Source organism: Sinohyriopsis cumingii, chromosome 8 (genome assembly GCF_028554795.1).
Source record: "Sinohyriopsis cumingii isolate HCF-2022 chromosome 8, ASM2855479v2, whole genome shotgun sequence".
Lineage (NCBI taxonomy): Eukaryota > Metazoa > Mollusca > Bivalvia > Unionida > Unionidae > Sinohyriopsis > Sinohyriopsis cumingii.
This window is the reverse complement of record NC_142968.1, coordinates 100,124,983-100,143,302: the sequence shown is the minus strand read 5'-3', so window position 1 is coordinate 100,143,302 and position 18,320 is coordinate 100,124,983. Positions and strand designations below refer to the sequence as shown.

The following is an 18,320-nucleotide window of genomic DNA, read 5'->3' as shown; positions in this document are numbered from 1 at the left end:
TACTGAATGGAAAGAAAATTTTAACAGGAAAGTGTCTGCTTTTTTTTAACCAAGCTACAGGTAGCATGCTTTGCAACTCTCTTATTAGCACAAGACTCAATCCTTACTATTATTGAATACAATTACACTGGCAAATCTGTCAATGTACAGTGCAGGTGGCAGTTTGCTAGCATTTTTCCCATGTGACAAATTGTTAAATTGCAAAAAAACACTGCATTTTTAAGATGGCAGAAATAATTCAAAATGATTGCTCTGACAGCAAACAATCATAACACTATTGATAATATATAGTTGTGAAATTATGCTGTAACAGACATTTTACAGTACCAGTAAAATGACTGTATGACTATTTGGCACGAAGGTATTTCAATGGGTTGTAACCATGATTACTTATCACTACTAAATTACCAGATATTATTTTTAGCAGCTACAACTATGCCAGAAGTATTTCTGGTTGTACGTTCTGTGCAATTCAAAGCAAACAAATCTTTTTAATTCCATGCAGTTTTGATGTCTTCTTGAAAGTGGTCTGAGAAATAAATACAAGTTATGTATTATTAAATTCAAAAGTAAGATCACCAAAGTCTGATTTCGATATTTGTTTCTGTGCATCAGAGTCATAATCATCTCTCTTGCTGTTGACTTATGGCCTCCCACTTTGTTCTAGATTTTCACTAAAACCATGTTCACCAAATCTGCTACAATATGTTCTGACTTGTTAACCTAGATATATCAGTTATATTTTTCTATGTCTCTGCCAGGCATATTATTTTCAGGCAAAGTAAATATGATCTGTTTCTTTCCATGTGACAGCACTGGCATGAAATGATATATAAAAATGCCAAAGCTGCCCTAAAGTTACCTGTTTGTAAATGGGAGATTCCATATACTTGCTCAAATATTACATAAATCAGTGTGTTCTATATACTTGGCAAAGTAGTGTTGAATGAAAATTTCATGAACAATCATTGTAACGTCAATCCTTCATTGGAGAGTGGTATCCCTTTTGGAAGACAAACATGCATAAATGAGGTAATATTGAGCTGATCAAATGTAGGATACACATACAAGGTTTATCTTCCTAAACTTTGGTTTTCTTGCATTTCTTCATATTTACGACTTTAGAATTTTTTTTAAAAAAAGGCATAATCTTGTGTAACCAGTGTTATATTGATGTAAATGATAAATACCTACTTGTGTGTAAGGTATCCCCTGTGTGGCACCATGGTATTAGACTGGATATACAAAAATACAACATCCACAGACATTACCGTATTATTTTACAATAGCTATCTGAAAAGGACTACCATATAAATTTCACCATCCTGTGTGCTTTTTTGACAGACAAATATCATAACCACCATTATATGATTCAGTGTGTAGCCAAAATAACATATATAATGGATGACCCACTGCTGTATTGTCAAATCTGAGATAATCACAAGTTATTTTGTAGCACCTAATGAAATGATTTTAAAACTGGTTTTGAAAAAATAATTGCCATTAATTTGCTTCAACTAACATTGTTTTAGAAGTCTTAAATGTTATTTTTACTGGCTGAAAGATATTAGAATAATAATATAATATTCAACATGGTCAACTTATAAAACAACTATAAATCACACTTCCATAGAATATAGTTGATCTCATACTGTTATGTGTTCAATCATGTGAGCATAAGTGCCATCTTGATTGTGTCTTTGATGATGAAGTATCTTCAAAACAAATTTAATTCACATTTTGCATATATATTGTACAAAAATAAGGCCTGCTTAATAGTCATGGAGTGGGACTTTTGGAAATAATGGGGAACTTCTGAGATATGTAGCCATTAACTTTGCCTTTAGCAATGGATATTAAATAAGATGTTGAAGCTTTCATTTATTATGCACTCACTGCCATAGCATTAGGAGGGCCATGTCCCAAATCCATGTTACTGTGGTAATACAAAAGCTATTGAACTTGGAGTTGGGAAATTCTACTTTTATCATGGCAATAATTTGATGGCCTGATTATATTTTTACACTGTAAAAGCTTTTTTCATATTTTTGTTACAGATTGTGTAAGTCTTTTTGGACTTGATTTTATTGGCAAAATAATGTTAGCAATGTCAAGAAAAATCTATGAGGTAGACCAGTTAAATATAATAGGCATATTTGCACACACACACACACACACACACACACACACACACATCAATTTAGCAAATTGTTATGCATGTTTGAACTTTTTGGGTATAGACTTATTTTGACAAAACATTGTTAGTCTGGCTAGGAAAAACCCTTCTGTGTTTGGCTTGAAAAATTTAATTTTGATATGCATACATGTATGCAAATGTGATCATTTGATTAGATTTTTAATCCATTATAATAATTTGTGAAAACATACCTGGATTTGTTGTGCTTGTTTGGCTTGCAGTAGGGCATGCATGTTTTTTACAAACATAAATCTATTTTCTACTAAGCTGAATAAAAAATTCCTTTATTTTTTATATTGTATTGTTTATTCTGTATTTAAATTGAGAATTTTAGCAGTAAGTTTTGAAAATTAAAGCAGCTGTTTATTTTTGAAAGCCATTGTTATAATATCCATAAAATGTAGCAATTTAAAAAAATTATGAACTTTTTTAAAATTAAAATGAATATTGGCAGTGCTTAGAGCAAATGTAGGAAAGGTATATTGTCAGCAGCAATTGTCCTCATGCCCTGATTATTTCAACAAGCAATTTAATTCTTGCTTCAAAGCAATTGTATGATGCATCTGTCACGATACCTGACTCCTCTGTCTTTGTGGTATGTGCACATTTGTCAAGATACCAGGTTCCTGTGTCTTTGTGGTATTTACACACCTGTCAAGAAAGAGGTTCCTGTTTGTTTGTGGTATTTGTATATCTGTCAAGATACCAGGTTCCTGTGTTTTTGTGGTATGTGCACACCTGTCAAGATGGAGGTTCCTATGTCTTTGTAGTATATACACATCTGTCAAGATACAAGGTTAGTGTGTCTTTGTGGTATGTGCACATCTGTCAAGATAGAGGTTCATGTGTCTTTGTGGTATGTGCATATCTGTCAAGATAATAGGTTCCTTTGTCTTTGTGTTATTTGCACATCTATCAAGATACCAGGTTCTCATGTCTTTTTGGTACGTGCATGAACTGTCTGATGCATCTGTAATATACCAGGTTCCACTGTCTTTGTGGTATGTGCACATCCTTAAAGATACCAGATTCTTGTGTCTTTGTGGTATGTTCACATTTATTAAGATACCAGGTTCCTGAGTTATTATGATATATTCACATCTGTCAAGATACCAGGTTCCTGTGTCTTTGTGGTATGTGCACATCTGTAAAGATATCCAGTTCTTCTGTCTTTGTTATATGTGCACATCTGTCACGATATCTGGGTCCTGTATCTTTGTGGTACATGTGCATTAGTCAAGATATCAGGTTCTTTTGTCTTTGCGGTATGTGTACATCTGTCAAGAAAACTGGTTCCTGTTGTCTTTGTGGTAAGTTCAGATCTATCAAGATATATGGATCCTCAATCTTTGTGGTATATGCACATCTGCAAAGCTATGTGATTCGTCCATCTTTGTGATATGTGCACATCTGTCAGTATATCTAGTTCCTTTGTCTTTGTGGTATGTGCACACCTGTCAAGGCTTCTGGTTCTTTTGTCTTTGTGGTATGTGCACATCTGTCAAGGTTTCTGGCTCCTCTGTCATTGTGGTATGTTCATCATATCTGTCAAGATATCTGGTTCTTTTGTCATTGTGGCATGTACATTTTGAAGATTTGTTCTGTCAAGAAATTACAAAATTGATTATTTTTCTCAAATGGGTGAACATGCCAATTTTCTTTTAGCCACTCATGCATCTCATGAATTATCTATGAAGCATTTTTGTCTTCTACTCTCCAATATTGTTATTTTTAATCACTGTATCTCAAAGTAAGTCTGTTGTTGGGTGCTTTTACTTCCAAAATATCAAAATGTCTCTCAAACTTGTCCTTTTTCATTGACTCTGACCCTTCATGATTTGAAACAAAGCTCACTACCTTGGATGACATTGGGAATACTTGTTGGTTCCACTAAAGATTTCTTAGATGTATGAAATCAAAATATTTACCAGAGAAAATTAATATTCCCAAATAAATTCTATTTAGATTTCAATTTTTTTATAATTGTGTTGACATATTTTAAGAAAATTCTGACCTGGACAAGCCCTTAGTTACTGTTACAACTCTATCATCAGAAACTTAGTAACAGAAAGAAGAAAAACCAACAGGTTTAGTAAAATCAACATGTAATTTTAATTCTCTAAGTTATAAAATGAAAATTTAAGAGGAGTTTAAGTATTGTGAATTAAATGCCAAAGAATCCTAAATCTTGTATCACTGGTCCAAAAGTATAGACCATTCAAAATGAATTCCATGTCTAGAATGTGCTGATGTATGAATAGTATTGAATAGGTTTACCAACATATTTGCAATGATATAATCCAGAATGTCTTTGAATGAGGACTCAATAATCACGAAGCAGTTTTGTCCAAAAGTAAATGAGCACTTTGTAATTCCAATGAATAATTTAAATATATAATTCATTTCAAATTATATCTGGAAAAAAACAAAATGTCATTCAAGAGTGATATTAAAATAGGAATGATGACTTTGTTGACAAAACCTATTTTATATACATCCCCACTTGACCTATGTTAGAATGGCATTTTCTGGAAAAAAATCCTCAATCATCTTAATGGAAAATTACACCAAACTGTAAACAAATTAGCTTCGAGGACCTTCTTAGGTCATAATCAAGGCTAAGTCTTGAACTCAAATTCAAGTAAATATCTTTAAAAAAAATTAGATTAGTCAGATAAGCCCAAACTCATACCCTGAATTAAAAACGTAAAGCACATAATACAAATTAGATATACATAACAAGAGTAGAAGAGTTAGCTTCCTTTGGTTATGTGATGAACTCTTCACATCAAAGGAGAATATTTTCATCCAATAGGGTCACAGTGAGTAAAACATAAGATCCACTGTGGGATCGATTTAGTCTATAAAATTTAGATTTAACAGGCTTGAATTGTAGTAAGTTTTATAAAATGAAGATGCTGAGGTGGGTTTAGCAGCGGCTTTCATTCCATGTGCCATCCTGGGATCAAATTATGTGTGCTCATAGTGCATATTTTTATGAGAGGTTTTACTGTAGTTTTTGTGTGTGTGTGTGTGTGTGTGTGTGTGTGTCTTTGTCTCTGTGCACATACACATTATCATGCTAATTAAGTTGTGTGCTGGTATTATACAAATTTCCTGTTTCCATGACATTTTATGAACAACAAGCTTTTAGAGTATCATATTATAACTGTGATAATGGTATCTTTATCAAAGAGCTCATCAAAGCAAACAATTTCTTAGCACTGTAATAATATGCAGTAATGCAAATACTTTTTATGGTTTTCTTAATTTTATTTCATTTCAGGATTGGACATTTTTTACCAGATTTTGCTTCTTGTCACAAGCAGGAAACTTTAGTTACAAAGTTTGGTACCCAAAGGTATGAAAATGTTGCAAATCTTTGTATTTTGTTTTTGGAAAGAGGTAGTAATGCATGGAGATTTCTGATGGCAATTTGGCAAGCTATCAAAATTGTCCTAGTCATCCTTTTGTAAAGCAGATAGTAAGATATACTGATACATTGATCCCTCACTATAAAGCACATTGAATTTATCTCATTATAAGAGAAAATAACCTATCTGTGAAATACAAAGGGGATATAATATATCAGTCATGTACAGACAGGATATAACCTATCAGTCGTGTACATACAGGATATAACCTATCAGTCATAAACAGAGAGGATATAACCTATCAGTTAAATACAGGTGGTACATAATCCATCTGTCAGGATATGACCAATAATGTACGGAGAGAATATAGCCTATCAGTCATGTACATAGAGGATATCACCTATCAGTCATGAACAGGGAGGAAATAACTTATACAGAGAGGATATAGCCTATCAGTCAAATACAGCAAGGATATAACCTATCAGTCATATATAGAGAGAATATAAGATTTCATGATTTGCAGACAAGTTGAAAATTAACTGAATCATTAATGTACATTGAATTGGATATGAAAATTCCATCACAGAAAAATTTCACCACATTCACAAGACTTTGCATAGTATCTGATATAAAGTTATGATGAATAGGTTGGAAATTTCCTATCCTAGCTAGAAATTTCCTGTCCTAGACTGATACATAATGGAGGATTATTTTTGTCATATTTCCTTGTCAAAAATCTGGCTTGCAAGCAAACGGTTTATTCCTTTGACCCAGTCAATGCATTAAAAGGACAAGGTATACATTACAATATTTTGGACAGTTTGAAAGAGCACCTTTGGTTTACATCAAAAAAAGATTTGATGTAAATTTCGAAATTTGATTAAAACACAGCAGCACAACAAGCATTGAGATTTTAATGATCTCTTTTTCATCACATACCTAATCAGAATACATTAGGATTACAACCACTTCACTGCAAATCTTGCCATCCCAAGCTTAGAGAGTCTCTTGATTAACATTTTAACAACAAAATTGCTAAAATGTTATCTGCTTGCTGCGATGTCAGGTAACAGTTGTTTTCCCTTGGATAGAGGGGGTGGGTGGCACTAAATCACATTACTCATCAGTTACTATTTCTGCTGTGCACAATCAGCATGGTCGTACAGGAGGCCCCACAAATACGTTCCTCTTTGTGCCATTTCACCAGTTTGATTGATCCATCAGATTTTCATCACCTCAGGGAAGTATACTCTTGTTTATTTGCTAAATCTCAGTCTGTTATTTTTGTTGAATGTTTTGCACTTTGGTTGTCAGACATCACTGTATGATAAGCTACCTGGTGTCATCTTAATTGCTTGCCCTATGGTCCATAGTAATTAACATTTCATCTCAGTGCTTGATCTTTTTATAAGTTTTACCCAGTAAATTAGCACTTATTCATAATAATATATCATTTATCTTAATTCATTGAGTCCACTTTACAGCAAGACCACCAAATAACTGACTGGTTTCACCTGTGTAATTTATTGTTTTGCTCTACAGGTGTTAAGAACAATATGCAGGATTAAATGTTGGGTACCTCAGAAATTCAAGCTGGCAGAAGATAGTTACCACACCAGTATGAGCTGCATGAAGTGTTGGTTGAACCCTACTTGTAATGTTTACTCTTACCTGTTTTAAAAGAAATGGGCAACCATCACAGTGAAGCAGCTCCCACACCAAAACTGCCTACCCTTCTGCACATGAGATTCTCACGTGAGATCTAACTCAGGTTAGTCTCATGTGCAATTTAACATGCAAATTAGGTAGAACTCACGTGAGCAAATAGATTCTAATAAGAAAATCACATGTGCAGGAATTGTTAACAAGAGCAATATCTTGCTCACGTGAGCCACACCTTGCTCACGTGAGCCACACCTCGCTCACGTGAGCAAGATCTGCTCACGTGAGCCACACCTTGCTCATGTGAGCAAGATTTTGCTCACGTGAGCAGCATCTTGCTCACATGAGCAAAAACAACAACAAACAACTATAGTATTTAGTTTTTATTGAATACAAGAATTAAACAGAGTAAGATCAATATTCAAATCTAGTAATCATAAGCATATAATTTGAGTTTGATTAGTGATCTTTTAATAAGGTAAGACAACTAGAGTATGTATGTATGTATGTATGTATGTATATGTATGTATGTATGTATGTACCTGTTATATTAATACATCACATTTATTCTAAACACTTTAAGGTCATAATGAAAGATACTGCTGGAAATTTGCTTCACATGAAGACCATTCTTCACTGTTCCAGAAAATTCGAAGCAAACAAAACGTGTAATTGACATTCCTGCTTCTGAATTTCATTATTTGCCAGTCTGCAACAATATTTTCACTTGAAGATTGTTCGCTTTGAATCAAAGCACTTCCTGTTGACCACTGAATTTAAGTTAGCAGGCTCACTTTTGAACTGTTGAAAAATGAAACCTGAAATGGAAATGAAAAGTTGGTAGAAGTTTTTTTTCTTCTGATCACAGCATTTGAGACATTATGTAAGGTTGATTTTTAAAGATTCGTTTTACAAGGTAAAGGCAAAATACATAATTGTAGTTTGGATTAGATGGCACTTTATCACACTGTGAAAATAGGAGCCAACTGTTTTCCCAAGGACACACTTATGCAGCCAACCCAGTCTGAAAATTCATCCTTTGGACTAAGAGTCAAATAGCTCTACCAATAGAATTACCATAGTTCAGTAGCAAACATATAAACTGCACTGCTGATGAGATACCTGCAAGTCATGTTGCATATTCCAAATTTGACTACTTCTGGATAAAGATGCCAATGTGTACCCGGGTATTCTCCCATAGATAATAACCTGGGTAATAAAACGAACAATTGGGTACCCATTTAAAAAAAGTGTTCACAGGTGCTCATATGGTTGCTTACAATTTACTTGTCATACGTGGTCTGTATAATAATACAATCCTTTCTCAAGTGACCTATTTAAGAATCAATGCTGATATTTCAAGCCTGACCATCCTAACTTCATGCCTGTCCATGGTTTATGTGCCAATTTTCTCATGACTTAAAAACACTCTTGTTTTCAGATCCTGGTGACATTATCTGGGTCAAATAAAATTAAGCACAATATGAATGTCTGCAGGTTTAACATGGCTACTGTAACATGCACTTCTTATACCACCATGTTAGGACAAAAAATGAATGAAATGGACAACTATACAGACTGAAATATAAAGATAAAAAAAGTTTGCTACTTAATAACAGTTTTGAAAAAATCAAATAAAAATTGATGCATTTGTAACTTCTGCATGAATTTTACATCAAACAGTTCCAAGAAAACAGACAGGTTCTTGAATGTGAAACCATTTGCCCTAGATTCATTCTATTATGATACTACACACATAGCAGTCCAGCTTAAATAGAAAATAAATGGCACCAGATATCATTTTTAAAAAAAGAAGAAAAAACAACAAAAATAACCCGGGATGTATCAATGCAACTGATGGAAGTTATGTAACTGAAAAATGTTAGAGAAAAGAGATTTTGTTAAACTTAAAAACATGTTGCACTGGACCATCGTTATGGGATGAACCATGGCAGGTTGAGGATAATACAACAATCAACATTTATGGACTTTATGACGATTCACGAAAGTTACTGTAGACATGTACACTAGTCAAAATGACTGTTATGCACAAATAATTTATCAATTTCTTTTGTGCCTATTCTCATCCATACTACTAATCCACACGAGTTCAGCTGATTTGTGACAAAAATTATAACTGCATATACATTTTTCATACAGTTTCTGTAATACATGTAATGGCATGTAATTTATACTCGTGCTCATATTATGATTTTTGCCACTTATGTTAGTAATAATTATGCTTACAGCTCTTTTTGGGGTTGGAACATGTGAACTTACAACAAAGCAGTTCAGCTTCACATTTAATACAATTTCCTTTTGATTGTATACTCTGGTAACCAATCGTTAGGAATGATGGGTACACATTAGAAATTTCCAAAGAATTGACATCTCTACTTCTGGAACAGTCCTCTGGAAGATTTCTCCAAAACTTTTAAGATACATTTTTCCAAAATATGTACATTTGCAATATATAAAGAAATTCAAAATCTGGTTTCCAATTTTTATATTTAAAAACAAAAATGTATTGGGGGTCAAATTTTAGAGTCTGAAATGCATATGTTGTCATGTGTATTACATCAATAGATTTGAAGCGTCTTATACATACCCTTTACTGGAGTTGGAATTTCCTCTAGCATGGCAATGCAGTTTTGTCTGACTTCTTCCTGTTGCTGTCAATGTTTTGCACTTCTTTCAAATGATTGCTAACTTTGTTGTGTTCATTAAATTTTGTGACCTTCATGAAGACCATTCTGTAAAAAGATAAAAATTAGTATAATTGATCTTTTTTTTAAATCTATGCAGAACAGAAAGAATGCACTGAAATGAGAAAACGATTTGGTTGGCAAAAGAGTCCTAGTCTATAAGTGTATATAAGCATTAAGAAAAGCTGTAATCCTTATCCAATTAAATCTCTATTTTAAATTTACCAATCAAAATATTTGACAGACAGGGCAAATGTCTTTTAGGAATAAAGTCATGAATTAAGCTACTGCATTTGGTTCTCAATCGTGTATGCTTATCTTGATCAACCCAATCAGCAATAAAATAATACGAAGAACATTTATGTTTGTACATATTGTTTCAATCGGTAACGCAAGTGCTCCTCACTGAGGCGCCGGCATTATTATTGGGGGTGGGGGTAAGAGCCAGACATGGTTGCACAGTTGAATTGTGGAAGGCTTAAATATTCGATGATAGTGTGGTGTAAATATCATTTTTAGAAACAGGAGGCTGAATTATTATCTTTAAGTAAAATCTGAAACAAATCCTTGGCTCAATTTTAAACGACCATGCGAATTTATGCTTATGCTTATAATGTCGATGATTCAGGCTATCCACTTTGATTATTCTATATGCGAAAATTGTAAAAAGAAATGAGAAAAAGTAACTTACCTCTTTCTCGGCAAAGAACCAGTCTTTCATAATCCTTGAATCGTCCCTAACAGCATGTCGACGTCTTCTGTTTCGTACTGGACATTAACATCAGTACCGACGTGGACATCTTCAGATGTTGGTGTTTGTTTCTATATTTTAATAATGTCCACACTCTTGCTGTCAGAATGTTTTAAGAGCAAACATGTTGCAGGAGAATATTAAATAACTTTCTTCATAAACAGCGTGGCCCTTGCTAAGAGAACATGGCCCGCGCATAAATTTCTGTCTGTTCGGTTTAAAAGAGCTATTCTACATGTACACTGTAGGTCAACATCCAGCATCTGTTGAGTTTATCTGAGGCGCCATAAAGGGTAAATTATTAGTAAACACGTTGTTGTACGCATAGGGGTTTGTATCATTGATTACAATATGAAAGTCAGTCATACATTTAGTATAAAAATAATACTTTTATTATTGTATACTACTGTATGACTGACATTTAAATTGTAAGCAACGATGCGAGCCCTTCTGGTTTTACACTCCTTTGTACACATGTACTCGGGTATTTCTTAATGTTATATTTTATTTATCAAATAAATGCTATTTTATTATCTGTTGTTTCATAAAAACTGAGGTATAAGTGAATTCATATCATTAATAAGTTAATTAATATAGACCAAGTTAATTTTGATGTTTTTACAGTAGCTTGTGCCGAGCCATGCCCCATAGGACACTCTAATGGTTCTAACAAGCCGATTCTTCCACCGTGTACTCTTATAACCTGGGTCACAGAAAAGTTAACGGAAACGTCAGTGATTTGTTTTGTGATTATTTCAATAGAAAATTTCTTTTATAAACTTTGAAATGACACGATCAGAACATTTAAAAGGCTGCAAATAAGCAAAATTTTCCATTGCCAAGAATATACACGTGTAAAACAGTGCGAAACGGCTACACAACCAAACACGACTGGATTAGGCAGTTTCTTACGGATTTATTAAATTTTATGTACAGTACATGTTTTTTTTTTTTTTATACTGATAATGTACATATGCAGAGGAAACGGGGTTGGGGTGAAACCTCGATAATAATTTGTCTAATACGTAACCTGTTCGACTGTTCAGTTGGCATTTGAATTTTGGCGGACACTAGACAAAATGTTTAATGTTACCCCACGTATTTCTTTGATGCCAGACATTCAACGTCGGTGGACAATGTTTTATTAAACACGTTAATATTATTAATCATTTATGGTTTCTGCGTGGAATAAACATAGTCCGTTTTATAGAATATGAGGAGGGGGGCGTCAAGCGTACGTACGCAGGGGGGGGGGGGGGTAAAAAAAGTATGCATTCGTTTGGGGGGGGGGGGGTCAAGCTTTGCCAGATTTTTGCGTACGTACTAAATGGATGACCCCTAAGCCGAATTACACAATTCAGTAAATATAAGATTGTATTGACTTTTTGTGCGAATGTTAGGCGTGGAAGAAAACGACGTAGTTTATGTAATTCTCCAATTTTTCTGGAAAATGACTTGAGAGTTTATTAGGCCAAAAGGACTGTGCATCAGTGGGTTTTTTTTTCCAGAAATGTGGCTGTGTATTTGTTTTACAATTTTATAGTGGGGTTTTAGAAGTTTGTGAATAAAGGAGCTGCATCATATGTTTATGGAACATAGGATTCATTTTAGGGCAAAAGTTTTATTTCCTTTTTATATTTGTAAACTGTGTATTTTGGGGAGAGAAACATTTCACCTTTTTACGGATTACTTTATTAAACATTAACCACGATCAGTATGCAAGTTATTAACTCTATTCTTTGACAGCTGTTAAAGTTTAATGGGTAGTCTGGTTATACGAGACCTTAATTGTGAATTGTTTCGTTTTATGAATAGTGAAATGAACCTTAATATGTTCAAATACAAAGAGCCTGTTGGGTCAAAATAAGATTAAAACTCACTGTGAGAAAATAAGTTGAAGATGTTTTAAAATTTAAAAAATACAACAAAGCAACATGAACAAGTGCAAAATAGAAATTATGTCTATTTGACAATAACTGAGATGCTTGACATTCAACATTTACACAAAATATTTAAGTCCAAATTGCTCATGTGATAACTCACATGAGAAAATCCAACTTTGAATAAATTTGAAATAAGTGTTTAATCAGAATCAAAGTCCAAGTTTCTCACGTGATAACTCACGTGAGAAATCAGAACTCTGCCTTATTTTCAAACATGGTTGTATGTAATGGAAAAGAATGTTTTCTAAGTTCTACTTTCTCATGTGAAAATTTAGATTCTCACATGAGCAAAATCTGCTCACGTGAGAATCAGGTTAGTTTTTCCTTGGCTCACAAGATCTAACAAACTGCACACATGAGCCTGCAAAATCTACCCAATTTGCATACATTTCTAACAAGGTTCTCATGTGCAGCTTATGAGCAGCTCATGTGAACTGGTGAGATTTTTCTGTACGGGCGTTAACAGGGGCTAAGAAAAGATGAAAGAAAGCTCACAAAATGATGCTGCCTCATTCACCAGCTTACTAAGCCACTTGAGATGGAAAGGTAACCAGTTCAGAAGAAGATTTGACAATCTTTACCATCACTGGTTTCCCACACGTCAGCACTGAACAGAAGACTACTGGGCCAATACCGACATGTTAAGTTGGTCCAACTGAACCAGTCCTGGAAAACTTACAGACCCTGCACTGTCCATGATGATCATTCCCTTAAAAGCCACATCAACTCCAGCTTTTGGTATAGTCTCAACTTACCACTTCTACCATAGGGATTCAGTAGAGTGATTTATTTTCCCAGTATATCGAGTCCTGGACTTGGGATGAGGACAGCATCTGGCACCCAGTCACATCAATTTGAGCCTCATTTCTATCACAGATGCCTAGTGTAATCAATACTGTATTCAGTGAATCAGTCTCCCACAATATCCAGTACCTCAGGGCTTCCATTAGCTTGATATTTTATGGAGTACTGAAGACCCCTAAATTTGAATTTTATAAGGGTCTCTACAAGATGTTAAAATGTCCCACTTCCAAGTTTCTGGAGTAAGCTCTGTGTGTGTGAGTATGTGTGTGTGTGAGAGAGAGAGAGAGAGAAAGAGAGAGAGAGAAATGTAATAGGAACTCATGAACTTTTTCATCATCATGCTTGCAGTAATTGAGATCACATTCGTTTCTTGCACATGTTAAAATGCATGCAAACATCTGTGATAGGCTTATCTTGGTCAAAGTCAGGATTTGGCTTTCAGCCTTGATGAACATTTTGTTTTCAACAGTGTATAGTATAAGGTCTCACTAGGATTTTAAAACTCTGAGTGCAGGACTCCAATTTCCATTAAAGTATAGGAGTCCCACCAGCAAAAGTTGCAGTCTCCTCCCAGAAGCATATTGAGTATACTATAAATCCTTTGCAACTAGATATTTGGCTGCAAAGATATTTTTAAACATTTTTTTAGTTTGTTCATATTTTTCTGTGAATAGCCTCATCACCTATTTAGCCTCAGCTAGCATTCATAGTTTTCTCATGTTTGATTAAAATCTTGGCCAATTTAAGTTGATGTACATATGCCATAATGCTGGTGACAATGAATATTGTAGTGAACTATTAAGTAACACATGTTTGTTGATAATGGAATATAGATATAATGAGGACTAACATGGTATTTGTGTTTTCTTGCATGGTGTGATTACAAATGGTAGTAATATTTATTTTTGTAGTATTATTTTCAAATTTTATTTTTATCATTGGTTTCAAGGTCACATGCACTACTTATTCAGCTACACTCAGATTGAACACAATGCATAATTAATGAGCATGACCTCAAGTCTAAATGCTCATTGGCTGATCTGAATACAGTCTGTCTTTAGCACAGTCAGAGAATGCCATGTGCATAATACATCTATTGGAATGTATGTGTTGATGTAGTATTCAAAATAAGAGTATGTACAGAGGACTCACGCATAAATAATTTTCTGCATTCCAGATAAAAAATTTCATCCAAATATGTGTGATTAAGCATTTCTGAGACGTCTCTATACCTGTAGTAGAGTGCAAAGCAGGAAGAATATAAAGTAGGGAACATTACTGTATTTTGAAGACATAAGGTACTGCCTGCTTGTTTGAGAAACTTCAACCTTTTTCATAAGCTGGAAATCAACTTAGGCCAGCAATTTTTTATGCATCCAACAGCACTGTTAGGATGGGGTTTTAATGCATCATTTTAATTTTATTTTTTAAGGGATACACATTTGTGTGTTATTGGAAGCCCTGGTACTAGATCCAAAGAATCATCACAGACTAGCACCAGACAGGCCCATCACAGTCCACAACCCTCTCATGACTCAGTGCCAGCTTATTCCCAGTATGGAGGCCCCTAGAGGCTGAGTGGTCTAAAGCACTCACCATTATGGATCACTGCCATCTTGCCTCTGTCTGCATGGGTTCAAGTCTTGGGCTCAGCCATTATTGGTACAGGAGAAAGCTAGCCAGTAGCTTCCCATGGGTCAGTGATCTTTTACAGGGTTTTCCCAGGTTCTTCCTCCATCAGTTATACAGGCTGCCATATATTGCCTATTTTCTGCTGAAAAATGGTATTAAACCTGATAACAAACAACCATACCCAGTATGAATTTCAGATGTTTGATGACACTCAAAGTAAATTTGGAAGGTCTCACATCCTTATTCATTGTCCCCATCAATCTGCTTCACCAAGTAAGTCATCTTTATCTTTGCAGGAGGCTTCTTTGCCACCACACTCTTCAAAGGCACAATCACAAGCACCATCTTCCTTCAACAACAGCACAGTGTGTAAGGAACAAAAAACCTCCCATCCTTTGAAAAAGTCTCTCAGCTTCTGCCTCCAGACTTATTTCTCAGCTCCTTCTAGTCTGTCAGTGGACTCTTACAGAATTCCTGCAAGAAAGGAAAGCCTCTGTTCAAACAGTTACTGCAGTCTTTTCCATCCTACGCTACTTTCAAAACAATTTCAAGAGCCAAGCATTTACAGTCCTTTCTTTTCCCCAAGGATGAAACCCTTCAAAAGTTAACCCAACTTTCTACAAGACACATGCCCATCTTCCACACTGAAGTCACAACTGTTGACAGAAACACTGAGGGCAGGGTAACATAGAAATCTTTCTAGATACACATCAGCTGGTTTATAATGTAGTAGTGATTGACTCCATGCAAGACTAATTGGTCTTGAAGGTTTCATTCAGCAATCCAAGCATAACCTAGACCCCTCCACTGATGTCCACACTGACAGATGCTTCTGGTAGTCAGTTTGGTGCATGGTTCATGTATGCAACAGGGCAACTCAGCAATTACTGTACAAAAGCTGCTCTATTAATTAAATTGTCATTTCATGCACTGATGCACTTTGATCCATGTCCCTGCTGCTTGCTTCCTATATCACAGCCACAAGGTGTAAGTGAAGAAACAAGTCACCACAGAAGCAAATCTCATGCAGATCCAGCATTCCAGAAGCCACTTACCATTTCATAAGAGAAACAAGGTGAGTAGGAGGTTATGCCAGATGGAGAAACCCTCCTCAAATGAAGGCCTTGGCCCAATGTCTCAAATGGAACATACTGTGGGTTTAGATGTGGTTGAACAAGGGATCCTTTAAACTGTTGTCTAGAGCATGTATGGACAACTTTCTCCAGGGTGATGGACAGATAAGTGATTTTTTTAAGCCACACCCTATGATGTAAATTAAAGGATGAATCAAATTAATGGGCCAATACCAGCCCATAGGCCATATTGTACCCAACCCTGGTCTTGAGCATATCTGACCAGCCTTTCATAAATGAACTAATTCTAGTCATTCAAACTAAAGAATTACTCAGGTTTACACCTTATTGGTCAATTCATACTATCTGCAGTTCTGCCAATATGGTTTCATTGTAAGGAACAGACTTCCATTTGTGGGAAATATGTTTTTTGTCCTGAAAGCCCTCTTCTTGAGAACCCTTCATCCCAAGGTCATCTGTATGGTCCTGCCAGGGCATTGAAGTGGTGTTTAAAGTGGACTATCTGATCTGAAGCTGTTCTTTTGCTGATATCTTGCAAGCCATTGATAATGGTCAGAGACAATATTCTCCAGCTGCAGAGACCTTTCATCTCAAAGGCTAAATTTAACATGGCAGAACCTATAGCAGCAGAACAATAGGCTACCTTCCTAGGTTACTCAACTTCTGCTGGATTTGTGGGAACAAGCACCTTTTCTCCAAGCCTCATTTGCATGACTACATGCTAACCCTAGCTTGGATCTTATGAGATTCAAAGCTGCTTCCCACATGTAGGGAGATTGGAGACAAGGGTTGCTTTGGGGTAAGGGGGTGTAATTTCCACCACCTTGTACCTGTTCAGTTACATTTAATGACTGTATAATGTATTTGAAGAGGAAACCAATTTTTGGAGTTAAATTTGTTTCTTTGATAGGACTTACCTGACCATAAAACAGTCACACCCTTCCAAGCCCTGTCATGATATAGATTATATAGATCTCCCTGACCATTAAACAGTCACACCCTTCCAAGCCCTCTTATGATATAGATTATATAGGTCTCCCTGACCATAAAAGAGTCACACCCTTCCAAGCCCTGTAAAAATTAAATAGATTATATAGATCTCCCAGACCATAAATGAGTCACACCCTTCCAAGCCCTGTCATGATATAGATTATATAGATCTCCCTGACCATAAAAGAGTCACACCCTTCCAAGCCCTGTCGTGATATAGATTATATAGATCTTCCTGACCATAAAAGAGTCACACCCTTCCAAGCCCTGTCATGATATAGATTATATAGATCTCCCAGACCATAAATGAGTCACACCCTTCCAAGCCCTGTCGTGATATAGATTATATAGATCTCCCTGACCATAAAAGAGTCACACCCTTCCAAGCCCTGTCATGATATAGATTATATAGATCTCCCTGACCATAAATGAGTCACACCCTTCCAAGCTGTCATGATATAGATTATATAGATCTTCCTGACCATAAAAGAGTCACACCCTTCCAAGCCCTGTCATGATATAGATTATATATATCTTCCTGACCATAAAAGAGTCACACCCTTCCAAGCCCTGTCATGATATAGATTACATAGATCTTCCTGACCATAAAAGAGTCACACCCTTCCAAGCCGTCATGATATAGATTATATATATCTTCCTGACTATAAAAGAGTCACACCCTTCCAAGCCGTCATGATATAGATTATATAGATCTTCCTGACTATAAAAGAGTCACACCCTTCCAAGCCCTGTCATGATATAGATTATATATATCTTCCTGACCATAAAAGAGTCACACCCTTCCAAGCCCTGTCATGATATAGATTACATAGATCTTCCTGACCATAAAAGAGTCACACCCTTCCAAGCCGTCATGATATAGATTATATATATCTTCCTGACTATAAAAGTCACACCCTTCCAAGCCGTCATGATATAGATTATATAGATCTTCCTGACTATAAAAGAGTCACACCCTTCCAAGCCCTGTCATGATATAGATTATATATATCTTCCTGACCATAAAAGAGTCACACCCTTCCAAGCCCTGTCATGATATAGATTACATAGATCTTCCTGACCATAAAAGAGTCACACCCTTCCAAGCCGTCATGATATAGATTATATATATCTTCCTGACTATAAAAGAGTCACACCCTTCCAAGCC

The 18,320-nt window shown here is 35.4% G+C and overlaps 1 protein-coding gene and 1 long non-coding RNA gene across 3 annotated transcripts in view; one reads left to right on the top strand and one right to left on the bottom strand.

Moving 5' to 3' along the window:
- LOC149794233 (transmembrane protein 145-like) overlaps positions 1-18,320 on the top strand; it is a 70,252-nt gene that overhangs the window by 4,313 nt on the left and 47,619 nt on the right. For both annotated transcript variants that reach the window (XM_089968353.1, XM_089968352.1), the window contains exon 2: positions 5,484-5,558. In XM_089968353.1, coding sequence (XP_089824479.1) covers positions 5,484-5,558 — 75 coding nt within the window. The remainder of the gene's footprint in view (positions 1-5,483; positions 5,559-18,320) is intronic.
- On the bottom strand, positions 7,288-10,934 carry LOC149794234 (uncharacterized). The gene is made up of 3 exons (XR_016422615.1): positions 10,630-10,934; positions 9,842-9,986; positions 7,288-8,051 (listed from the first exon to the last, which is right to left on the bottom strand). It is a non-coding gene; the product is annotated as an uncharacterized LOC149794234 (long non-coding RNA).